The sequence below is a fragment of the Bufo gargarizans genome, chromosome 3 (genome assembly GCF_014858855.1).
Source record: "Bufo gargarizans isolate SCDJY-AF-19 chromosome 3, ASM1485885v1, whole genome shotgun sequence".
NCBI lineage: Eukaryota > Metazoa > Chordata > Amphibia > Anura > Bufonidae > Bufo > Bufo gargarizans.
Genome location: NC_058082.1, coordinates 472,423,326 through 472,450,081, shown reverse-complemented (window position 1 = coordinate 472,450,081; position 26,756 = coordinate 472,423,326). Strand labels below are relative to the sequence as shown.

General features: G+C 45.5%; 1 protein-coding gene across 1 annotated transcript in view; it reads left to right on the top strand.

The window, feature by feature from the left end:
* The window catches only part of CLTRN (collectrin, amino acid transport regulator), an 83,683-nt gene that overhangs the window by 52,647 nt on the left and 4,280 nt on the right, over positions 1–26,756 (top strand). The window contains exons 4-5 of the mRNA XM_044283723.1: positions 1,047–1,163; positions 15,362–15,553. Of these exons, the coding sequence (XP_044139658.1) occupies positions 1,047–1,163; positions 15,362–15,553 (309 nt within the window). The remainder of the gene's footprint in view (positions 1–1,046; positions 1,164–15,361; positions 15,554–26,756) is intronic.

Below are 26,756 nucleotides of genomic sequence, written 5' to 3'. Positions count from 1 at the left end.
CGGATTTCACCGGTCATTTTTTACAGATTTTGATTTCAAACTTCTTCGCACACATCTGGGCCCCTAAAATGCCCGGGCAGTATAACTACCCCACAAGTGACCCTATTTTGGAAAGAAGACACCCCAAGGTATTTTGTGATGGGCATAGTGAGTTCATGGAAGTTTTTATTTTTTGTCACAAGTTAGTGGAATATGAGACTGTAAGAAAAAAAATTAAAATAAATCATCATTTTCCGCTAACTTGTGACAAAAAATAAAAAGTTCTATGAACTCACTATGCCCATCAGCGAATACCTTAGGGTGTCTACTTTCCGAAATGGGGTCATTTGTGGGGTGCTTGTACTGTCTGGGCATTGTAGAACCTCAGGAATCATGACAGGTGCTCAGAAAGTCAGAGCTGCTTCAAAAAGCGGAAATTCACATTTTTGTACCATAGCTTGTAAACGCTATAACTTTTACCCAAACCATTTTTTTTTGCCCAAACATTTTTTTTTAATCAAAGACATGTAGAACAATAAATTTAGCGAAAAATTTATATATGGATCTCTTTTTTTTGCAAAATTTTACAACTGAAAGTGAAAAATGTCATTTTTTGCAAAAAAATCGTTAAATTTCGATTAATATCAAAAAAAGTAAAAATGTCAGCAGCAATGAAATACCACCAAATGAAAGCTCTATTAGTGAGAAGAAAAGGAGGTAAAATTAATTTGGGTGGTAAGGTGCATGACCGAGCAATAAACGGTGAAATTAGTGTAGAAGTGTAAAAAGTGGCCTGGTCATTAAGGGTGTTTAAGCTAGGGGGGTTGAAGTGGTTAATAGGGTTGATCCTGGCGACAGAGCCGCTTTAAATGGTGCCATTAGTAAGTACAACTTGTCCCGCAAAAAACAAGCCCTCATATGGCTATGTGAATGGAAAATTAAATTTTTTTTTTATTGCTCTGGGAAGGCAGGGAGATGAAAACATAAAAACAGAACATCGCCGGGGCTGAAAGGGTTAAAACAAGGAAAGGAATGACGCTGACGCTATGTATTTTGTTTGCATCCAGGATTTCAAATGTTTTGATCTGCAATGTAACTCCAAGAGTGTCCTTCTGGTTTGTGGTTACATCCCCTTCAAACGGCTCGGAACCTGTACAAAGCACAAAAGTCAAGAATGCTATCAGGTACATCGCATGTAAATGATTCCTGCTGTGATTGCAAAAAAAATAAAAATAAACATTATTTAATGGGGTTATGCCATGATTGATGTAAAAAATGACATCATATAGTACATGACAGTACCTAAGAAAGCTAGAACCAGCCCTGTACCTCACATGGGTCCAGAGATCTTCGCATTCATTGCTCTGATTGCTCTGCTAGATTATCTTCAGCCTGATAGCTCAGGGGACGTGTCCTTTCTGCTGCAGCTCTCTCCCTGTAACTGCCACAGCTTCTAACAGGACATATGGTTGGTGACAGTTGAAGATTTAAAATGAGTACGTTCGACCAGCTCAATGAGACAGACAAGAAATTAGGAAAAGAACAAACAGCAGGTGGCGCTATACAGATACATGTTATTGAATAACTCACTGGCTTTACAAAATTTTTGATTACATGCAATTATAAAAGCATTCAGATCCAGGTTCTGGTTTGAGCAGCGTAGAATATGTTACGTGACACAGCCCCTTTAAGGCTTCTTTCACACTTGCGGCAGAGTGATCCATAATGGAAGTGCTCACTAGAATTAGCTTTATAGGACGCACAGCCATTTCCCCCCCACTTTTGGGGGGGGGAAAAAGCACGTCTTATAAAGCAAAAAATACGGTATATCTGTATGGTATATCTGCAAAGTACTTTTGTAGTCTGTTGAGGAAGGGTTGAGACGCTTGCATATATATACATACATGCATGCAAACAGGTGCGTGCATGTATGATATATATGCATGCATTAATGGTCACTTTATGGGAGGATGTGTGCAGATGTGCCCAGCATCTGCGCACGTCTGCCCATGGTGACCCACAGGGGCTCATGGTGGCCCCTGTGGGAAATATGTGCCCCCTTAGTATATATATTTATATATACATATATATATATATATATATATATATATAAACTGTGGCCCCTTGTTCTATATATATATATATCTATAATCCCCCTTTATAATATATATAGGGCTGTGGCCCCTTATATACATGTGTATACATATATATATGTGTTTAGGATGTATATGCATATATATAACTGTGCCCCTTATGCCCCCTGATGTGTATATATATATTTATATATATCTATGTCCCTTATATTGGTGTATACATGTGTATGGATGTGCCCCATGCATCCATACACATATATACAGGTGAAACTCGAAAAATTTAATATCGTGCAAAAGTCCATTTATTTCAGTAATGCAACTTAAAAGGAATTGCATTAATGCAACTTAAAATTAGAATATTGTGAAAAGGTTCAGTATTCTAGGCTCAAAGTGTCACACTCTAGTCAGCTAATTGATCCATATTCCCTGAGCAAAGGGTACCTCAAAATTGTGACTTTGGGGTTTCATAAGCGGTAAGCCATAATCATCCAAATTATAACAAATAAAGGCTTGAAATATCTGGCTTTGCATGTAATGAGTCTATCCCATATATTAGTTTCACCTTTTAAGTTGCATTACTGAAATAAATAAACTTTGCATGATATTCTAATTTTTCGAGTTTCACCTGTATTATACAATCTCCCCCCCCTCCTCATACCTGAAACCGGGTGCATCGGTGTAAATGTGCCCCAAGCATTCACACAGATGCAATCTGGTCGATTACATCAGAATCACCGGACTAAGGATCCCTTTGTTGTAATTATCTCCAGCGCCGCTGGAGATAATTACGCATGATAGAAGAAGGGGAGAAGCCTCCCCTCCTTCTATTATGCGCATTCCAGCAGCGAAATTAACATCTCGCTGGCCGGAATGCAGAGTGCCACAGGCGGGAGATCAAAGGCTTCTCCCGCCTGTTGGTGTGCAGCGCGTCCCTGATGTGCGGGCCGGCGCAGTGACGTCATATCACTGCGCCGACCCATGTGGATGATGGGCGGACGGCGGCCCCTGCACTCAAGAGAGAAGCCTGACGGGACCCCACACCTAAGAGGAGAGCGCATCCTGCGCTCAGGAGAAGGACCGGACCCCCCCCCCCTCTTGAAGGAGAGCGCGATCCTGAGCTCAAGAGGAGAGCCGGCCGCCCTCCCTAGAGAATCAACCCCATGACAACGAGCATCCCCTGGACAACGAGCGGGAACCCCTGAAGGGCTGAGTATCCCCCCCCACTATCCCACCAACGCTCTCCATTAACCCCCACTATCCCACCAACGAACCATTAACCCTACCCTATCTCTAATCCTTATCCCACCACCCTACTTGCCTTAACCCCTTCCCTGCCAGAACCCCAGCTCCCCTGCTGGTATTACCCCTTTCATGCCCCTGAGTCTACACCTCTAATCACCCTGTTCCCTGGTTAACCCTTGCAGTTAGCCCCCTGGTTTACCCACCCTTGATTAACCTCAGCACTCACTTGCAAGTAACCCTTGCAGTGCTGAATCTTCATTAACCTTCTGTAACCTTCTGTTACAAAGTATTCTATTGTGTCTGTGACCTGCACTCGCCCCTGCAGCGCCACTGCTAACCCTTATTGTACCCCATAGGGACAGAAAGTAGTCAGGGGGGTGGGTTGTTAATACTTGTATGTGTGAACTGTATAGTTAGTTGATGGGTGGAATTTGGGAACGTGTAGTGTAGTTTAGTATTGTATATTTAGTGCTGTATTGTTAGTGTATTGCGTGCGTAGTGTATTGTTGGTAATAAATACTGTTACTTGTAACTATCTGTGTGATGTGTAGTTATTGGCGATAGTTTAGTAAGGCGCATGCAGCTAGCGCAGTGATTAGTGTAAGGCAAATTATAGCGAAGGTATTGTATTGTTGGTATATAAAGGTACAATATAAAGGTAAAAGACGTTTCCTCCTATTTATGAATATTAATTATCGATATTCGCATAATATTGGTGATTAATATTCCCCCTTTACATAGTCACCTGCTGCTTGTAGTATAAATGAAATGGTAATATTACGCAGTGTCAGACTGGGGTACTTAGGGCCCACCAGTGTAACTAATTCTGGGGGCCCACCTTAGGGCTTCTGCACACTAACTGTCACGGTCATTTTGGTGTTTGACCATGACGTGGTTGCCGTGCAGACTCGTTGCTTGTGGCAACGTGTAGTTTGCGGTTTGCACATACACTTCCCCTTTAAATTGTGTCTCCCTGCTGTGTGGTGTGCATGGGTTTAAAATCCTGACTTGGTTAGATCAGGGTGTGGTCTCTTCTAGCTATTTAGCCTTTGCTTGTAGCCTGGAGGTGTGTTGTGCTCTAGCCTTGCTGTGGGCTAGAAGCTATGCTCCATTCTGTGGCTATTCCATCTGCCCAGTCAATGAGGGACACCTTGTTGGACATCGAGGTCTTTTAGCAATGTCATTCCTTTGTCTCCCTTGTATCCTCTTTGTACCCAACCTCACTTGTTGTATGTTTGGTGTGGGTTTATGTTCAGGGTTTGTTGTACGTCTTGTTTATTGTTACATGTCTGGGATGTTGTTGGTGTTTGTCCCTGCATGAGTGCACGATGTTTCCCTGTGTGTGTTGTACCTCCGGAAGGGGACTGGTTTCCCGGAGGGGTGAACCATAAGTCTGTATGCAGTGCCGCCTGGGGCTGAAGTGCACCTTGCTGTTTTGGGCCCAGGCAGAATCTGGAGTGCTGGATACCTGTGTGTGGTGTTGTTTGTACGGTGTGGTGTGTGGGCACCTGTACTATTGCAGGGGTTCCAGTCGTGGTGGCTGCGGCAGGTACGTGTGTTTCTGGTGTTCTTACCTGCCAACTCTGTTGCTGCATATGGTCTTTTCCTTTACCTGCTGCTAGGCGATTTGAGACTCCTGTTTATCCTTGTCTGGGAAGAACAGGTCGTCTCTCCCCTGGGCCAAAGGTATCCTGGTATGAGCCGTCCTACCATCCAGATCCGCTCATACGGTGAGGATTAGGGACGCTTTAGGAGGAGACCTGCTCCTGATTCCGGCTTCCTGGCCTAGCTGCTTCTCCTTTATACCTGACATTGTATGGTGGGGGGTTTCCCCACTCCTCATGGTGACAGTATGTCCTACAAGGTGGCCCTCAAAGGACTGGGCAGAAACACCCAGGCAAGAAGCAAAGCTCCAACACCAAGCAAGGCTGTAGTACAACTGCACCCAGCCAGCAAGTCATAGGTATATATATCAAGCCCGCGGCCACACCCAGGAAACGCCTTAATCCCCACTAGCATGAAGATTAACCCCTTGCTCATCAAACAGCAGGGAGGCAAACCTTAAAGGGGAAGTGCACATGCAAACTGCCAACAACACGTTGCCACCGGCAACCAGTCTGCAACACCAATATGACCATGACACTAACTTATTTTTTTTTCCATATCTGTACCGTTCACTTCAATGGGGCCGCAAAAAAAATAATAATAAATGACTCCGTGTCTGTATGTCCACATGGCTGTTCTGCATAATGACAGAACATGTACTATTATTGTCGGCATTACAGACAAGTATAGGACTGTTCTATTAGACGCCGGCTGTTCTGTTCCGCATAATATGGAATGCACACACCGGGTAGCCATGTTTTGTGGATCTGCAATTTGCAGACTGCAAAACATCCAACGGTTGTGTTCATGAGCACTTACAGTGATAACATAAATATTAAAGGGTTTCTGTCTCCTGGAAAATGGGTATTAAAGGGAACCTGTCACCAGTTTTATGGTGTCCTAACTAAGGGCAACATAAATAAGTGACTGATTCTCTTAGCAAAATGCTGGGTCCCTTTTTTTTAATTGACCCAGTCAATCTGCCAACATCTTGTATTGAAAAGCTTAAGCTGATAATGATGAGTCATGAATATTTATGAGATTCTGACTCTCCCCGCACACCTGCTGCTGAATGACAGTTTTTTTCCATATGAATCAGCAGCAGGTGGGCAGGGGAGTGGCTATAGCTCTGAATTAAATAAACGCTGGACTCAATGACATCACGCCGGACTCAAATCAGCTTTGAGCAGCATGAGGCATCTTTGTGTGTATATTATGAGGTAACCATCTGTCACACCAGTAAGTGAATACAGCTAAGGTACTTTTTAGTAGTTAATGATTGTATATAATTAGTTAGATTATAATCAAATATCCACATGACAGGTTCCCTTTAAACTAGCTGACATTAGCGATGTGCTAATGTCAGCTGGACATAACTATATTAGTGCCATCTCACTGCCTGAAGTCTTTATTGAGAAAAACGAAATTGTATAATATGCTATTAAGCCTATAGAAGCGGGGGGGGGGGGGGTGGCGTTGCACCTGCTCCTAGAAGCTCAGTTTGCCCACCTGTTTTCACGCCCTTCTCCTCGAAACCAGCCGTGTCTACTAAGAAAATCTCTCGCCGTCCTTTTCAGTATTCGGCACAGGCACAGTGAGGGAAGGACACTCGGCAGCTGCTGGCTTCCTCACTGCGCCTGTGCTGAATACGTCACAGTGAGAAAGCCGGCTGCCGGAGAACGTCCTTCCCTCACTGCACCTTCACCGAATACTGAACGGGACGGCGCAGGCGCAAGATTTTCTTCGTAGACATGGCCGGCGGGAAGAGAGCAGAGCTGCCCTGGGCACTGTCAATCAAGAGAAGAAGGGCATGAAAAAAGGTGGGCAAACGGAGCCCCTAGGAGCAGGTGCAACGCCCCCCCCCCCCTGCTCCTAGAGGCTAATTAGCATATTATAAAAGTTTGTTTTTCTCAATAAAGACTTTAGGCAGTGAGATGGCACTAATATAGTTATGTTCAGCTGACATTAGCACATCGCTAATGTCAGTCTGCTTAATATCTATTTTTCAGGTGACAGAAATTCTTTAAAGATGAAGTATGATAGCAGACATTCACAGAAAAATGCACAAACATACAGTACAGACCAAAAGTTTGGACACACCTTCTCATTCAAAGAGTTTTCTTTATTTTCATGACTATGAAAATTGTAGATTCACACTTTTTGGGGTCATTGTCCTGTTGAAAAATAAATAATGGTCCAACTAAACGCAAACCGGATGGAATAATATGCCGCTGTAAGATGCTGTGGTAGCCATGCTGGTTCAGTATGCCTTCAATTTTGAATAAATCCCCAACAGTGTCACCAGCAAAGCACCCCCACACCATCACACCTCCTCCTCCATGCTTCACGGTGGGAACCAGGCATGTAGAGTCCATCCGTTCACCTTTTCTGCGTCACACAAAGACACGGTGGTTGGAACCAAAGATCTCAAATTTGGACATATCAGACCAAAGCACAGATTTCTACTGGTCTAATGTTCATTCCTAGTGTTCTTTAGCCCAAACAAGTCTCTTCTGCTTGTTGCCTGTCCTTAGCAGTGGTTTCCTAGCAGATATTCTACCATGAAGACCTGATTCACACAGTCTCCTCTTAACAGTTGTTCTAGAGATGTGTCTGCTGCTAGAACTCTGTGTGGCATTGACCTGGTCTCTAATCTGAGCTGCTGTTAACCTGCGATTTCTGAGGCTGGTGACTCGGATAAACTTATCCTCCGCAGCAGAGGTGACTCTTGGTCTTCCTTTCCTGGGGCGGTCCGCATGTGAGCCAGTTTCTTTGTAGCGCTTGATGGTTTTTGTGACTGCACTTGGGGACACTTTCAAAGTTTTCCCAATTTTTCGGACTGACTGACCTTCATTTCTTAAAGTAATGATGGCCACTCGTTTTTCTTTACTTAGCTGCTTTTTTCTTGCCATAATACAAATTCTAACAGTCTATTCAGTAGGACTATCAGCTGTGTATCCACCTGACTTCTCCACAAGGCAACTGATGGTCCCAACCCCATTTATAAGGCAAGAAATCCCACTTATTAAACCAAACCTGACAGGGCACACCTGTGAAGTGAAGACCATTTCAGGTGACTACCTCTGGAAGCTCAACAAGAGAATGCAGTCAGTCCGAAAAATTGGGAAAACTTTGAAAGTGTCCCCAAGTGCAGTCACAAAAACCATCAAGCGCTACAAAGAAACTGGCTCACATGCGGACCGCCCCAGGAAAGGAAGACCAAGAGTCACCTTTGCGGGACCTGAACCCAATCAAGATGGTTTGGGGTGAGCTGGACCGCAGAGTGAAGGCAAAAGGGCCAACAAGTGCTAAGCATCTCTGGGAACTCCTTCAAGACTGTTGGAAGTCCATTTCAGGTGACTACCTCTTGAAGCTCATCAAGAGAATGCCAAGAGTGTTCAAAGCAGTAATCAAAGCAAAAGGTGGCTACTTTGAAGAACCTAGAATATGACATATTTTCAGTTGCTTCACACTTTTTTGTTATGTATATAATTCCACATGTGTTAATTCATAGTTTTGATGCCTTCAGTGTAAATAAACAATTTTCATAGTCATGAAAATAAAGAAAACTCTTTGAATGAGAAGGTGTGTCCAAACTGTACTGTACATGTGGCAGAATCTACACATATATGGATATCCTGCACTTAAGTCAGTCAGAAACAAGACACATGCAGCGCACACCAATCACTCATTGGACACATGTGGCACACAAGAAACTTATACATGGCTCACATGCCACTGATGCATATGTCACATACTGCCCATACACCACTGATACATAGAACATATATAGCACACACCAATCACACATAGGAAACACGCAATGCACACACCAAGACATTTATTCCTTTTTTGACTTTCCCTATCCTTAAAGGGTTTCTACCACCAGAAATACTGTTATGTAGCTGACTGACATTAGCGATTTGCTAATGTCAGCACTACATAACAGTATGTTTCTAACAGTAGTTCCTGCAGCCGTTTTTGTTAAAAACGTACTTTTATAGATATGCTAATGAGCCTCTAGGTGCTATGTGGGCGACATTAGCACCTAGAGGGCTCTGTTCACTAACCATTTCAGCTGCCCATCGCATCCCTCCAGCCCGCCCCGCTCCTGTTGATTGACGTGAAACTTCTCAGTATCGAGTACCAATTCCCGCGCCTGCGCCGTGCGCTTCTGTATTCGGCGCAGGCGCTGTGAGTGAATGCCGCGCTCCTGGTGCCGGCTTCCTCATTGTAACATAGTTGGCGTAGGCGCAGTGAGGATGCCGGCACCGGGAGAATACAGAAGCGCACGGCGCAGGCGCGGAAATTGGTATTCGATACTGAGAAGTTTCACGTCAATCAACAGGAGCGGGCGGGCTGGAGGGACGCGATGGGTGGCTGAAATGGTTAGTGGACGGAGCCCTCTAGGTGCTAATGACGCCCACATAGCACCTAGAGGCTCATTAGCATATCTATAAAAGTACGTTTTTAACAAAAACGGCTACAGGAACTACTGCTAATGTCAGTCAGCTACATAACAGTATTTCTGGTGGTAGAAACCCTTTAAAGGTTTTCTTTGGGTGTAAAAAAATAAAAATAAATAAATATTAAAAATCTGGCCCAAAATATGTGTCAAACGAAAATAGAAATGCTCGCCTGTTAAAGGACTTGTGTCCACTTTTCTAGTTATCCTCTATCCACAGGATCGGGAATAACTAAGTGATCCGTGGGGGTCTGAACGCTGGAGACCCCACTAATCCCCCTTCCTGATTGAGTGGCAGGTTGAGCATATGCCCTGACTCTCCATCCATTCTCTATGGAGTAGCTGGAGATGGCGGAGTACAGCGCTGGCTATTTCCAGTGGTCCCAAAGAGAATAAATGGAGAAGCAGGGCATATGTGTGGCCTGCCACACCATCAAAAAGGGGGAACAGGACCCGTTCCTGGGATCAGTAGGGGTCGTAGAATCGGACCCTTACTAATCATATAGTTATGCCCTATGCTGTGGAGAGGATAACTTGAAAACCTGGACAACCCCTTAAAATCCTCCACCACCAGTATCTCTTTACATGGCAGCAGTGATGCCTGTAAATACGGGATATCATCACTACCACCATGTAAACCATACGTGTCAATATGACGCACTGTGCAGAATTTTTCAGTCATAAGTCCAACCCCCTTTGCAGGTCATAACCTTTAACAAAGCCCAAGCAAAGGTGCTAAAGGAGCAATGTGAGCAAAGGGCACAAACGGAGGGTCTTAAATGAAACAGAGGCATTAGGGTCACCTGAGGCAGGGTAATAGTGTGGATCCTGGAGCAGGGGTAACTGGAGAAGATATTAGTGGTGCATTTAAAGTGGGGGCATCTGGAGCTGGTGCATTTTTGGGGGTGCACCTAAAGCAGAGGCATTAGGGTCACCTGAGACAGGGTAATAGTAGTGATCTTGGGGCAGAGGTATTAGGGGAGCAACCGGAGAAGAGGCAATATTAGGGGTGCACTTAGAGTGGGGGCATTAGGGGGCATCTGGAGCTGTGGCACTAATTGGGGTGCACCTAAAGTAGAGGCATTGGGGGGACCTAGGGCATAGTCCCCCCCAATGCCACTCTGAATTCTGCACAGAGCAGCACACATACACCGATCATAGAGTCTACTATAAACAAAAATCCCCTATTTACCCCTTACAGTCTCCTACAGCTCACTACTGTCACACACCTGAGAAATCAGCCCAGCACCGCAGAGGAGTCCTTCTCTCCAGCAGCCAGGTTTCTGACAGCAGGGAAGGCAGGAGGATGGCTAGACATGTTCTCTTCTCCTTTACTGCCAGCAGCCCGGAAAGCTTAGAAAATACTGCTGGGCCTCCTGTACTATTTACACCAGTAGGAGACTGCATCACTGTGTGATACTGCCATCTAGTGGCTGCAATATTTATCTCTCCTGAGAAACAAGATAAATAATTACTCCTCTGTGTTATCTCCAGGCGCAGGAGACTGGGGGCCTACTGAGGAATCCCCCGCCTCCCCGGTGGGCTAGTCCGAGCATGGTTTTACGGCATAATACTCAGCACAGATATGTCAGACACCTGCCAGGTTGACCACCACAAGTTTGTAGCTGCATCTGCACCATGAACGGTGGACTTTACTGGGCTGCCGTATTGTATGCAAATTTGGAAAGAGCCCGTCAGATATTCCCATCCACAAGGCTGAACACTGAGGCAGTGAAGGAGGCTCATGAAACCTGGTAATGAGCTATTATTGCCTGGGAAAGGCACTGACAGCCCCCATTCCTGAAGTGCTTCCTTTAGGGGAAATGTAGAATTATAGGATGGACATCTAAATGAATGGGAATGCATGTATTGTCTGGACACACTGGGACCCCCAGAGCTGGAGCGGCTCTTATATAAACCCCTTTAAAGGAGTTGTCTCAAGTCAGACAATGGGGGCATATCTCTAGGAGCACTTGGTGGTGCTCAGACCACTTTGCAGGTTTCCGTTCCCGATATAGGTTCGGGTACCAGCACCTATAAGACAATGGGGGCATGTACTAGCGCCCATTGTCTGAGATGAGACAACCCCTTTAAGACACAGTAATTTGAGTTTCTTATCAGTATTATGAGCTTACGCATTACATTATAACTTGAGTTTATCAAATTGCCACCTTTCGTAAAAGCATTATGCACAACTGTTAATGATTATCTATTTTATGGATACTACATCATCCTCTGACCTATTTCCTTCATATACTCTGCATATCTCAGAGCCATGTATTCATTATTTTTTCTTTAGTTTTGGGCCAGAAATTTCCAGGATTCCTAGTTGAAGGTGATGTCCATTTAGGACATACCTTCCTAACACTTTGTAAGAAGAATCCACCAATGATAGGCTGATCACAGGGTGCCCTTATGTTGGGACCTCGAGATATAAACCGTAATTTGTGTGGGAGCCTGGAGCCAAATGTCCAAATACTGCAAAATAAATGTGGGGCCATGTTTTTGAAGTTGTCTTTGGGTCAATAATGGCGGCCCGTGCTCCTTGTTTGATTGGAGTGGCAGACATGCATGCGTGTCCACTGCTTCATTTATCTGCTCGAAATGGCGGAGTACAAGCACTCTGCTATCTCCAGTAGCCCCATAGAACTGAATGGAGTAGTAGCGTGCATGTGTGACCGCCACTCCATTCAAACGGGGCACAATGCGGTCGGCTATTTTTGGCATGCCCATAGAAATGAATGAAGCCGTGGCCGCGCTTCCCATTCAAAAGATAGGTGTGGGTCCCAGAGGTGGGACCCACACCTATCAGACAAATTTGGGGGCATACCCTAGCAATATGCACCCAATGTCTAAGGTGAGAGAACCCCTTTAATGATTCATCTCTGTTAGGGTACTTTCACACTAGGCGCAGGATGTGCCCTGCCGCCAGACTGCAGCTCCGTCCCCATTGACTATAATGGGGACGGGGGCCAAGCTCCGGCGCAGCGCAGCAGTGCACGATGAGAAGCCGCCGGACTAAAAAGTCAGACATGCAGTACTTTTAGTCCGGCGGAGCTCCGCCTCCCGTCCCCATTATAGTCAATGGGGACGGAGCGGCAGTCCGGCGGCACGACAAAATTGCGGCAGGACGGATCCGACATGGTGAACAGCCTGTCGGATCCGTCCTGCCGCTAGTGTGAAGGTACCCTTTTGTGTTACTGGGTTTATACGTTTTTGTTGATACATTTGGCTGGGTTGATACATTTTTATATATTTTTTTTTAATGCATAGAAAATATAACCTCAAAATACATGTTTGTTTTTACAGTGATTGCATTTTTTTTTTTTACTAGTGGTAATTGCCTATGCAGTTTTTACAGGTAAAACATATTTTGGGAGATTTATTAAAACTGGCATAAAGGAAAATTGGCTTAGTTGCCCATAGAAATCAATCAGATTATTTTTGTACTTATTTTTCAGAGCACTTTTGGAAAATGAAAGGTTTTTTTTCCACCTGATTGGTTGCTATGAGTGACTAAGCCAATTTTCCTTTACAGCAGTTTTGATAAATCTCCCCCAGAGGCCCAGATCTACTTATCCTGTTGATGGCGTTCACTCTAGACCTGCACCAGATTTATCCCAGGGGCTCAGGCTGGATGATAATTGTGGTGAAGGGGGAGACACTTTTCTCTGACTCTTAACAACTATTGGTTGGCTCACTCGGAGACAGATTTCTATCTCAGAATTGCCCTAAAACCGGAGCATCTTATGCCCCACCTATTACCCATGAAGCTTCACCCACTTACCGTTAAGCCCACCCCATTTTCGAATATGTTGGAAAAAATTGGAGAAACCCTATATGCACTATTTTGCAACAATTTTTTGCTACTTTGCACCACTTTTTAGACAGTATTTTGGTGCAGACACATTAATAAATCTGGGACATTGATTCAACATGTTTCACCTGAGAAAATGCAATTGCTATTAGAAAAAACATATATTTTTAATGCATTTATAGAAAGTAACACTAAATGTAAACCCAACCCAACCTGTATCTAAGTTGGGCTACTTTCACACTAGCATTTTTGCTGGATCCGGCAGGGTCCAGCAAAAACGCTTCCGTTACTGATAATACAACCATCTGCATCTGTTATGAACGGATCCGGTTGTATTATCTTTAACATTGCCAAGACAGATCTGTCATGAACTCCATTGAAAGTCAATGGAGGATGGATCCGTTTTCTATTGTGGCAGATTGTGGCAGAGAAAACCCCATTGGCTTGCATTGGGGGTCATGACGGATCAGTTTTTTCTTTTTTTTGTTGTGGTTTGCTCTCCGGTCTGGGAACGCAACTAAACAGAACGGAATGGCATTTTGGAGCACTCCGTTCAGTTCAGTTTTGTCCCCATTGACAATGAATGGGGACAAAACTGAAGTGTTTTTTTACGGTATTGAGCCCCCATGACGGAACTCAATACCGGAAAACTTTTACGCTAGTTTGCAAGTACCCTTATTGATGAACACTCCAATCACAGCATTCACTTAGAAATTGTATGACATTATTCATTGGCATTAGCCCCGTAAGGTACCTGTACACGAATGCAGATTTCAAAACAGAAAATCCACATGGTTTTCATGTAGGGGATGCAACAGCAATATACAGTATTGTGTATTATTACCACTTGACCAGTAGATGGCGCTGTACATTAAGGTTACCAGTTGTGTATATCTGTAAAACTTGTTGGTTTCTCTTTCTCTCTTTTCTCTCTCTATACCAAGATGGCTGCTGTTAGTTTGATGAAATGTCTTGTATGTTTGGAACTAAATCCACACAAGTAAACCAAGTTCTGCCTCATCACAAGCTACTAGTGTCTTCTCTAATACATAACCAACATTTCATGTATACTGTATTTCTGTGCGATTCTGGTTTTTGGGGCAGATTTGATGCAGATTTTCCGCAGATCTCACCCTTGCATTGAAAAGGGTGAAATTTACACAAAAGAACCACACAAACAATTGAGATGCTGCAAATTTCTAAATCCGCATGGCAGGTTAATTTCTGCATGGAAAAAAGTAAAGTATACGTGATTTGTCTAATCTCACACACTTTGCTGGTACTGTATCACACTTAATCGGCAACCTGTGCGGGTAGCCTTATGCTTCAGTCTATTTTGGCCCTTCATAACTAAGCATTTTTTTTTCATTGCAACAATGTTGCTGTATGAGGTGAAAAAAATTCTGCCTCTTTTTTTGTGTGCAATTTTTGTTACACCATTTAATTTGTGGTGTAGCTAGTTATAACATTTTTTTACAGATCAGTGTGATTATAACAATACCAAATATATATATATACCGTAGTGTTTTCTATACTTTTACACAATAATATAATGTTTTATGTAAAAAAATGGCATTGTAGTTTTTATTAGCACCATTTTGGGTATGTGATATCATAAATATATGCTTTTTTTTTTACAGTTAAAGGGGTTTTCCAACCCCTATAATGCCTCCCATATGCCTGGGCCCCTCACAGAGGTTGTACTTACCCCGCTCCCAGGCCCCTGAGTGGATTCTGATGCCGGCACGGCGGACGATGCATCTCCCCGGAGTCGGGGGGGGCAGCCAATAGCAGGCCGCGATGGGAACGAGCCTCTATAGCTTCACCCGCAATGCTAGGGAGAATTGTTCCCATCGCGCCATGCTATTGGCAGCACCCCCCGACGCCGGATATTTTCATCCGCGTGACAGGGAGATGCAGCAGTTGCCGTGCTGGTAAGAGAAGCAACGCGGGTGCTGGGGAGTGAGGTAAATACAACAGGGCATATGGGGGGAATTTTATGGTTTGGATAACCCCTTTAACTATTTTTAAGAATTAAAAAAATTTTTTTTTTGGGTGGTGGCTTTATTATATTATTAAATTATACTTTGGAGTACAATTGTGTGTCCATAACTGACCTGTTTATGCCTGGCTTTAATCACACATACATTTTTTTCACAGACTGGAAAGGAACCGGATAAACAGCGCCTTTCTATTAAATGACAACACCCTGGAGTTCCTTGCTATCCCCCCTACATTCGCCCCTGTATCTGAGCGATCCAGCAAATCATGGATGATTGTATTTGGGGTGATTGTCGGCATTCTTGGAGTTGCAAGCATTTTTCTTGTAATATCATCAATCAAGAGTAAGAAGTAAGTTTGTTCAACCATCACTTCTTAGAGCTGATTCACACAACCGTGCTTGGTCCAGGAAACATGGCTGGTGTTGGCCACATCTCCCGGACCGATCATTGCCCTGACCGGAACTGACTGCATCATAGTGTTTTATCATACAGTCAGTTCCTATCAGATCATGGGTCTATTGTACAGTACCCACATTATTATATGAGTACAGTACATTAGACTCGCAATCTGATAGGAACTGACTGTATGATAAATCATTATGATGCAGTCAGTGATAGACAGAAAAGTCCTATATCTATGCATAATATACCTTGCACAATAGTAAGTAAACTAGTTTCTATTTTTTTTAATCAATGCCACAGGACTACATTGCATCTTATAACCTATATACACAATGGCACTTTGTTTTCTAGCCCTATGGAAACTTTTAAAAATAGGTTACAATGGTATAAAATAACAACAAGAAAAAATACAAACTTTACCGGTCCCCTGCTTCTCTCAAGACGAAGTTTCCTTGGTGCCCCACCGGCCGGTCCTTGTTTACCAGGCTTCAGTAATGATATGACCAATTACCGCTTGTAGCAATAACAGGTTGACACCATTGAAGTTTGCCGCTGCCAGTGATTGGCTGCAGTGGTCACTAGTGTTGATCACAAAAATTCGAATTGCGAATTTTAAATTGCGAATATCGGCACTTCGAGAATTCACAAATATTTTGAATATCGCAAAATATATTCGTAATCGCGAATATTCATTATTTTTTTTTAAATACCAGTTTATGCGATCAAGAAAATAATGCCTGGAGATCACGAATTCGCGAATGCCAGAATATATGGTGAATATTTGCCCAAATATTCGCGAAATATCGCCCCTGCCGCTCATCACTAGTGGTCACATGTTGTGTTGACACATGGCTGGAGCGCAAGTTAATTTTTGTTCCTTTCTATCATTGCAGGCTGCTTTTAAAGCAAAAAATCATGGTGTTTGAAAGTCACAGGATTTTCCACGCTAATCTATATATATTGTGGGGTTTCGCTCTGGTAGATAGGTTAAGCTGGCGCAGTACAGAGGCAAAATATAACTTCTTAACTCAAAATGTCAGTGTTTATTCACACTTGAGGCAATTGTACAAAACAGCACGTAACTTTGCAGTCTTGGTGTTAATTCACACACAATGGAAAGTTCATATATCACCTTGCTGGCAGTTATGCCTCCAGTAGTCCACAGCAGGCTTTAGGGGGCCTGTTTTCCCAGAGTGTGGCTCTCAGCCCTTCAGCAGGGCACAAAGCCTAAGATCCCAAAAACAGAGACCTCTCTGCTGAGCCCAGCTGCCTATTTCAGGACAGCCAGGTGCTGCCAAAACCTGGACCGGCACTTAAACTCCGGTCCGGTATTTGACCTCACCTGGCTGGAAACCAGTCCAGCCGCACATGCTGGGAGAAAAAACCTGCCTTGCCAGACACAACCCCTCACTGTGTCACATACACCCCACCCCCTTTGTTCAACCCTGAGAGGGTGGACACACGCCAGACAATGCACCCGGGACAGGGCATCCGCGTTTGCCTGCAACCGGCCTGCTCTGTGTTCTACCGAGAACTTAAAGTTCTGCAGAGACAAAAAACATCTGGTGACCCGGGCATTCCTGTCTTTGGCCTGGCTCATCCACTTGAGAGGGGAGTGGTCGGTCACCAGGCGGAACTTTCTCCCCAACAAATAGTAGCGGAGAGATTTGAGTGCCCACTTGATAGCCAGGCACTCTCTCTCCACTATACTGTACCTGGTCTTGGCTGGGGTGAGCTTGCGGCTTAGGAAGACAACGGGATGCTCCAACCCGTTGACTTCCTGAGACAGTAAAGCACCGAGGCCTACTTCGGAGGCATCCATTTGTACCATGAACCCACACAGGGCCGACTTCAAAGCGGCAAAAGCCTCTTCCGCCCGATCATCCCGGCGAACCATCACTGATTTTCGTCCTTTCAAGAGCCCTGTCAAGGGCGCGGCTAGAGTAGCAAAGTGGGGAACAAACCTCATGTAATAGCCCACCATTCCCAGAAATGAATTAATTTGCCTAGTGGTGACAGCTCTGGGCCAATTCCGTATCACCTCTATTTTGTTCATTTGGGGTTTGATGACTCTGCGCTCAATGACATATCCCAGGTACTTAGTCTCTTCTAACCCTATAACACATTTTTTGGGGTTAGCGGTTAGGCCAGCTTTCCGAAGGGAGTCCATTACAGCCTGCACTTTGAGTAGGTGACTTTCCATGTCGGTACTGTGGATGACAATATCGTCCAGGTAAGCCGAAGCATACCGACGATGTGGACAAAGCACAATGTCCATTAGTCGCTGAAAAGTGGTGGGGGCGCCATGCAGACCAAAGGTTAAGACCTTATATTGATACGTCCCCTCAGGTGTGATGAAGGCAGTTTTCTCTCTGGCAGCCTCTGTTAAGGGCACCTGCCAGTACCCTTTCGTGAGGTCCAAAACAGAAAAATACCGGGCTTGTCCTAACCTCTTGATGAGCTCATCCACCCGGGGCATGGGATATGCATCGAATTTGGAAAGCTCGTTAGGTTTTTGAAAGTCGTTACAAAACCGCAATGTCCCGTCCGGCATGGGTATCAATACTATAGGACTGGCTCACTCACATTGACGTCTGGCTGCAACATTAGCTGCACTTCCTCCAATATGGCTTGTCGCTGAGCCTCGGGTACCTGGTATGGTTTTAATCGGACTTTTGCCTGAGGCGCAGTGACAATGTCATGCTGGATTATTTAAGTGCGTCCAGGGAGGTCCGAGAACACATCCATGTTCCAACTAACGAACTCGCTGGCCTCCTGAGTCTGTTTAGAAGAGAGGCTGTCAGCAATTTTTACTGTGGCAGCTGCCTCTCTTGCATCAGACAAAGGGGCCGGTACCTCTTCTCCTTGAAAATCCAGCCACGGGCTGTCTTCTGTACAGGTTTCTCTATCTTTCCATGGTTTTAGTAAATTCACATGGTAAATCTGCTCCGGCCCTGGCTGGTGTGTCTTGTAGTTTACATCTCCAATTTTCTCAAGTGCCTCGTAGGGCCCCTGCCACCTAGCCAGGAACTTACTGTCCACGGTCGGCACCAGAACCAAAACCCGATCACCCGTGTTAAAGATCTGGACCCGAGCCTGACGATTATAGACACGACTCTGGGCTCGCTGAGATGCCTCGATATGCTCCCTAAGGCCTCTTTCACACTTGCGTTGTCCGAATCCGGCGTGTACTCCACTTGCCGGAATTACACGCCGGATCCGGAAAAACGCAAGTGTACTGAAAGCATTTGAAGACGGATCCGTCTTCAAAATGCTTTCAGCGTTACTATGGCAGCCAGGACGCTATTAAAGTCCTGGTTGCCATAGTAGGAGCGGGGAGCGGGGGAGCGGCATACTTACCATCCGTGCGGCTCCCAGGGCGCTCCAGAGTGACGTCAGAGCGCCCCATGCTCATGGATGACGTGCCATGCGATCACGTCATCCATGCGCCTGGGGCGCCCTGACGTCACTCTGGAGCGCCCCGGGAGCCGCACGGATGGTAAGTATGCTGCTCCCCCGCTCCCCGCTACACTTTACCATGGCTGCCGGGACTTTAGCGTCTCGGCAGCCATGGTAACCACTCTAAAAAAGCTAAACGTCGTATCCGGCAATGCGCCGAAACGACGTTTAGCTTAAGGCCGGATCCGGATCAATGCCTTTCAATGGGCATTCATTCCGGATCCGGCCTTGCGGCAAGTCTTCAGTTTTTTTGGCCGGAGCAAAAAGCGCAGCATGCTGCGGTATTTTCTCCGGCCAAAAAACATTCCGTTCCGGAACTGAAGACATCCTGATGCATCCTGAACGGATTTCACTCCATTCAGAATGCATTAGGATAATCCTGATCAGGATTCTTCCGGCATAGAGCCCCGACGACGGAACTCTATGCCGGAAGACAATAACGCAGGTGTGAAAGAGCCCTAACAAGAGGCAACACTGTCTCTATCCGATCTTGCATTTGTGTAACGTACTGAATGACACTTATGTGGAGTGGGTTGTTGTCCCCATGCCTCTTTGGCCACATCCAAGAGACCACGAGGGCATCTGCCATATAGCAGTTCGAAGGGCAAGAACCGAGTAGAGGCCTAGGGTACCTCTCGCACTGCGAACATGAGATAGTGCAGAAGGAAGTCCCATTCCTTCCCATCTTTAGACACTACCTTTTTCAACATTTTAATTGTTTGGTTAAACTGTTCTACCAGACCGTCAGTTTGCGGATGGTAAACAGACATCTGTAGTTGTTTTATGTGCAGCAACTTACAGAGTTCCCTCATCACCTTGGACATAAAAGGGGTCCCTTGGTCGGTCAGAACTTCTTTAGGTAGTCCTACTCGGGAAAACATCTCCATTAACTCCTTAGCTATGAATTTGGCCGAGGTATGTCGCAGTGGCACCGCCTTCGGGTACCAAGTGGCGTAGTCTAGAATCACTAAGATGTGTTGATGCCCTCTGGTGGACTTCGGTACTGGGCCTATGAGGTCCATAGCTATTCGGTCAAACGGTACTTCGATAATCAGTCACTCTCATAGCAGGCCACAGTTCCAGGAATCCCATGAAGTCTCTCCCTATTATAAGTTCGTAGTGTAAATTTGGAGCAACTGCCACTTTGGAGTCCATCTTCCAGCCCCTGTGGTTAGAGACACCAGGAAGGTGGGATAGTCCTTTAAGTCTCCATGGATGCACATGACCCCGACCAGTATACTCCGCTGACTGTACCAGGGGAGCCCTTACTAGGGACATCAGACTCCCTGAGTCCAGCAGAGCCTCTGCTGGAGTGTCTCCTACCTCCACCTGGCACAGGTGGTTTAGAGTTTTTGGGGTACCTGCTGCACATTTTTTATTAACAGTCAAAATACTTAATTGGTAGTTGTATAAAAGACACTATCACTGAAGCCAACTACCTAAAACATAACTTTTTAATGTCAATATAATAAAAAATCAAGAGGGTCCCTCACACGGGGACTAATATACATACAACAAGACAGACAGTAAGAAACCAAATAAGAATCAGGTGTAAGGATGGATGTTACCAGTGGAGGACCGAGGGCAATACCATATGGGTCCCTAGTGTATCCCTAGGGTATCCCTGGCCTAGTCTCTGCCCAGAGATGCACCCAGATGGTAGGAGCACTCTGTCCCCGTGCCTAGACTACCTGTCCTTAAAGCGCCCTTACAACAATTTTTTTTTAACCCATATGGATGCCTGGGTCATTCAATGTAATACAATAATTTTAGATTGGTTATTTCAATAACAGTCCTAGTCTCCATTGTAATACAATCATTTTATATTGGTTATTTCAATAACAGTCCTAGTCTCCATTGTAATACAATCATTTTATATTGGTTATTTCAATAACAGTCCTAGTCTCGATGCGTTTCCCCTTAAATGGCAAGGTTCGTCAGGAGATACACAGCAACCACACAACAACGAATTAACAAAATCAAATCAAAGTTAAACCAAACCAAAGTACTGGAGCACCCTCAAGGCGGTACTCAGCTGTCAGAAAATAGAGTTTACAACGATAATGCAGATGCAGATTATGGAAGATAAATTAATACTCATCTGTTGAAACACATCCGTTCTGACCAGCCGTCTGCAACTTGGGGTGCTCCAGGGGGCACTAAAATGAGGCTCCAATTTGTGCACTGATCCCAAAGCTATTTAAAGCCCTAGACAAGGCGGTCCCTAGCTATTTTCCACCAATCGCAGTACTGTTATGGGTCATGTGACCTAGTAGTCCCCGGCAATTAAATAAAAGTGTAAGGAGTATACTAAATGAGAGGGGTATACATATAGTTAGTCAATATACCTAAGAGGCATCAGTGGCAGGTGTATTGGTGTCCATCACATATGCCAGGAAGCTGCGCTTAGCCTGGCATAAAGAATTCATCAGAAGCTGTAGGTGGAACGCACGCCGAGACCTAAAGATGGCCGTGTGTTCCACCGTGGAGAAGCCAATCCAGGCCGTCCGCGTCATCACTAGGATGCGGCAGCTGGATCGCATGTGAGCTTGCGTTCCAGCGCGGCATCCTGTGGGCGTGGTTATGCGTTCCACTAGTCATTTAGGCCTCATGCACACGACCGTTGTGTGCATCCGTGGCCGTTGTGCCATTTTCCGTTTTTTTTCGCGGACCCATTGTCTTTCAATGGGTCCGTGGAAAAATCGGAAAATGCACAGTTTGGCAGCCGCATCCATGATCCGTGTTTCCTGGCCGTGAAAAAAATATGACCTGTCCTATTTTTTTTACGGCCAACGGTTCACGGACCCATTCAAGTCAATGGGTCAGTGAAAAATCACGGATGCACACAAGATTGTCATCCGTGATCCGTGTCCGTTTTTTCCTATCATTTCAATGGCAAACTTGACTTAGATTTTTTTTTCATTTTTCATGTCCGTGGATCCTCCAAAAAACAAGGAAGACCCATGGACGAAAAAACAGTCACGGATCACGGACCTACGGACCCCGTTTTTGCGGACCTTCAAAAAAAAAACGGTTGTGTGCATGAGGCCTTAGTGTAAGTCCAGCCCTCTCACCAACGATAGCAGGCATAGAAGAAGTGGTGACGTCCCAATAGGGGACTTGGAAACCTTGTGACTATTTATCATCTTATGTGGGGTGATCGGGGGGTAACCTGGATCTATAGGTGGGGTAGTTGTTCGCAGTTGGTGATAAATAGCAGACACGTACCCCAGCCAAGGTCTATTAGGTGAATAACTCACTATTTCTGTATATTGGATAAATTAATAAATAAGTCACTGTCTCCGCAGTCAATACATAAGTCACTCTCTCTGTATGTAGTGACCGTGGTCAGCCACTCCAGCCCAGGAATATTGGGCAAATCACTATTTCTTCACAGTTGTGCAGGAATCATATAAAGACAAGGCTGGACAGTGATGAATTTAATTGTTGTTGGTGCAATAGTACACCATGGATATTCCATATTGGTGCGTCAGTGTACCAGGGATACCAGGGATATTCCATATCAGTATGTCATTAACACAGATACTCCATACCATTGGTACAGGGAATCTATATACCGGTACGTTCAGGTGAGTGGGAATACGGATGACCGCCAGAGTTAATACTGACAACAATAGCACAGATATGTCGTTATCGTAGCCCCTGTATTATCCAGCCATGTATTGGTACCTTGCAGGATAGGGCTAGGGGTATTATTACCTTACAGGCTAGGGTTGGGGGTATCAGTAAATAATGCTGTCTGAGATTGATACACACTATATCCTAGGTGGGCCTTGCTGATTGAAAAAGGTCCTAAAATAGAGATAATGACACTTTGCGTGTCGATACCGAGTTCTGTCACACGAGGGAGAAGTTTTAGATTCGGGGTGACCCCTATAGACAAGAAGGCCGGGTATTTCACAGGAAGCATGAGAACGTGAGCTGTTCATTTAGGCCTCCCGGTGATTGTGACCGGAACCGGAAGATCCACTCAGTCTCTTTCTGGAGGATCCTGCGGTCCCAGTTGCCCCTCCTTGGGGAGGGTCTAATCAGTTCCAGTGCAGAGAACTTCATGAGTCGAGGGTCACCATTGTGGACTTCCCACATATGGTTAGTTAGGGGCGTGTCCTTTTTGCTCTTTATATCATTGATGTGTTCGAGGATTCGCCTCTGGAATTCCCTGAACGTTTTGCCCACATAGTCCTTAGGACACGTGCACTGGGCCAGGTACACCACCCCCTTACTGCGACAATTGATGAAGTCCCGAATGTCATAGATTTTACCCGTGACCGAACAAGTATTGTGTTTGGAATTTTTTATATTACTACAAGCCATGCAAAGCCCACACCGAAATGTGCCCAGTGGTTTTCGGTCGAGCCAAGTTCCTTTTGGGGCAGGTCCTGAATAATGGCTGTGGACTAATCGGTCGCGGAGACATCTACCCCGTCTGAATGAAATACTTGGGCGGGGAGATAGAATATCTGACATGTCCGGGTCCATCAAGAGAATAGGCCAGTATTTGTTGATGATATCCCTAACTTCCTGGCTCCTGGTGTCAAAAGTCGAAATAATTCTGATTACATCTACCTTTTTCCCCCTTGATTCTCTTTGTACCAAAAGGGTGTTGCACTCACATGTGGATGCATTTTAAAAAGCCTCCCTTAGGACATGCTGCGGATAGCCCCTCGTTGTGAATCTCTTCTGCAGTTTCTGCTGCACACTGCTTCCTGGCATATAGTGACTGATGGTAGCTATAGTTAGTATCCATGGGTTCCACCTGATGGGGACAATCAGCTCTTACATGGCCCGGCTCCTGACACCGCCAGCAGACTATCGGAGCCAGGTCTGTAAAGGGTACACCCCGGGTGGGTTTGGTCGGTACAAGTCGCCAGGTCTGTGATGGGAATTTATGCGGTCTGACTGACCCCCTCCCAAAAGAACCCCCTGTAGCAGTCTCAGTAGCCTCGTAGCGCTCCACCGGGTCCACCATTTCTAGGGCGTTGCCAGGAGACACCTGGCCGATCCAGTGCTGGAGAAAGGGTGGCAGAGCCCTCCAGAACATATCAGCCAATAGTCTATCCAGCATAGCCGTGGGACTCAGCACATCAGGCTGTAGCCACTTTTGCAAGAGGTGGAGTAAGTCATAATACTGGGTCCTCGCAGGCTCAGCCGGCTTAAACCCAAACTGATGTACCCGTTGGGCCCGGACCAACACATTCACCCCCAGTCTTGCCAAAATCTCACCCTATACTATTTGGTAGTCAGCCGCTTGATCATCCGGCAAGTCGAAATACACCCTCTGGGAATCGGATGCCAGGAATGGAGCGACGACCTCAGCCCACTGGTCACGGGGTAGCTTTTCCCTGATGGCCACTTTCCTGTACATCGCCAGGTAGGTTTTGATGTCGTTTGCGGGGGTCATGTTAGGAATCACGGCACGGACTGCTTGCCGGGCATTGTGGACGCTCGGGGTCGCTCCTGCTGTCTGCAAAGCCATCACGTGTTGTAGCATCAACTGGTTAGTCTCCAGCTGCTGCTTATTAGCCTCGCGTTGCTGCAGGTTTGTTTCTCGCTGCTGCAGATTAGCCTCCATGAGGGCTTTCACAACAGCCTCCATTTTGTTGTGGGGCACTGGTTGTAATACAGCTGGTTTACTGTACGAAATACAACCGTGCCTAAAAAATGCAGAAACTATAAATATTGGCGTTCACGCCAGCATCACGGCTCTTGCCCACACCCTCCACCAATTGTGGGGTTTTGCTCTGGTAGATAGGTTAAGCGGGCGCAGTACAGAGGCAAAATAAAAGTTCTTAACTCAAAACGTCAGTGTTTATTCACACTTGAGGCAATTGCACAAAACAGCACATAACTTTGCAGTCAAATTCACACACAATGGAAAGTTCATATAACACAAGTCGCCTTGCTGGCAGTTCTGCCTCCAGTAGTCCACAGCAGGCTTTAGGGAACCTGTTTACCCAGCCTGCGGCTCTCAGCCCTCCAGCACGGCACAAAACCTCAGATCCCAAAAACAGAGACCTATCTGCTAAGCCCAGCTGCCTATTTCAGGACAGCCAGGTGCTGCAAAAACCCGGACCGGCACTTAAACTCTGGTCCGGTATTTGACCACACCTGGCTGGAAACCAGCCCAACCGCACATGCTGGGAGGAAAATACCCGCCTTGCCGGACACAACCCCTCACTGTGTCACAATATAAAGAAGGACATATATATGTACAGTGTGTATGTATGTATGTTCCGCGATCACTCAAACACGCAACCATCGATTTCAACTAAACTTGGTGTACACATCCCTTGCTACCTGGAAAGAAATCTTGTGGGGGTCACAGCTCTCTAGGACGTACCATTCCTGAGATATTCCCAAAAAATGACCCGCATTAGCCAATACAAGCTTGCAAGTCTTTCTCTTCATATCCCAACTGCCATACACATGGTCACATGTCCCTTATTAGCCAATAGAAGCTCGCAGGCCCTTAGTCTATACATACACACAGTTTTACTCCAGGTTTCCATAACAACCCAGCCATTTTTCTTCACTGCTGTAGGTCAGCTTTAGGCTAGGGCTACACGACATGTGTCACACGACACATAGGGCACAACTACACTGCGACATTGATGTCACACAACAATTTTTATAATGATAGTCTATGATGTTGCACTGTGACATACAGCGACTGTGACCCGACAGTCACAGAAAAATCCATCTTGGATGGATTTTTTTGCAACTGTAGTGTTGCAGTCGCAGCACGACACCATAGCCTATCACTTTAAAAATTGTTGTGCGACATTGGTGCGACAAAATGTTGCGCAACACATGTCGTCATGTAGCCCGAGCCTTAAAGGGGCAGGGCGCTGTGCAGATCACTGTTAAGGGGGCATGTGCCACTATTAAAAGGGCACCTTCTGTGAAGCTCACTGTTAAAAGGGCGGGCACTGTGGAGGTCACTGTTAAAGGGGCGTTCACTGTGGAGGTCACTGTTAAAGAGGTGTTCACTGTGGATTATACTGTTAAGGGGGCAGGCTGCTGTGGAGGTCACTGTTAAAGGGGCGGACACTGTGGAGGTCACTGTTAAGGGGGCAGGGGCCACTATTACAGGGGCAACTGCTGTGGAGGTCACTGTTAACAAAGCAGGGTACTGTGAGGTCACTGTTAAGGCAGCGGTGTACTGTGGAGGTCACATTTAAGGGGGCGGGCCCCTGAGGAGGTCACTGTCAAGCGAGTGGGGTGCTGTCAAATTCACTGTTAAAGGGGTGGGCTGCTGTGAAGGTCCAAGTTATAGGGATGGGCTGCTGTGGGGGTCCAATTTTAAAGTGGTGGGGCACTGTGGGGGGGGTCAGTGTTAAGGGGTGGGGGACTGTGGAGTTCACTATTAAAGGGGTGAGGTGCTGTAGAGGTCACTGTTATAGATCATACCGTCGATATCTTTTAACGACACATGCAAACATTAAATTAGATAGGTGAAATATACCCGTGCAAAGCTGGGTCCTTCTGCTAGTCTAAAAATAAAAAAGTGCACTCCGATTGTTATAGAAACTTCATGTTCCACAGAGTTTATACTTTTATTCTACCTTGGGTGGAGCGCTAGTACATTATATTGCAGACTCAATGCCAAGAATATAGCCTCGTGAAACATACTGTATATCATATTTTTTTTTAATTATCAGTACTTTCAT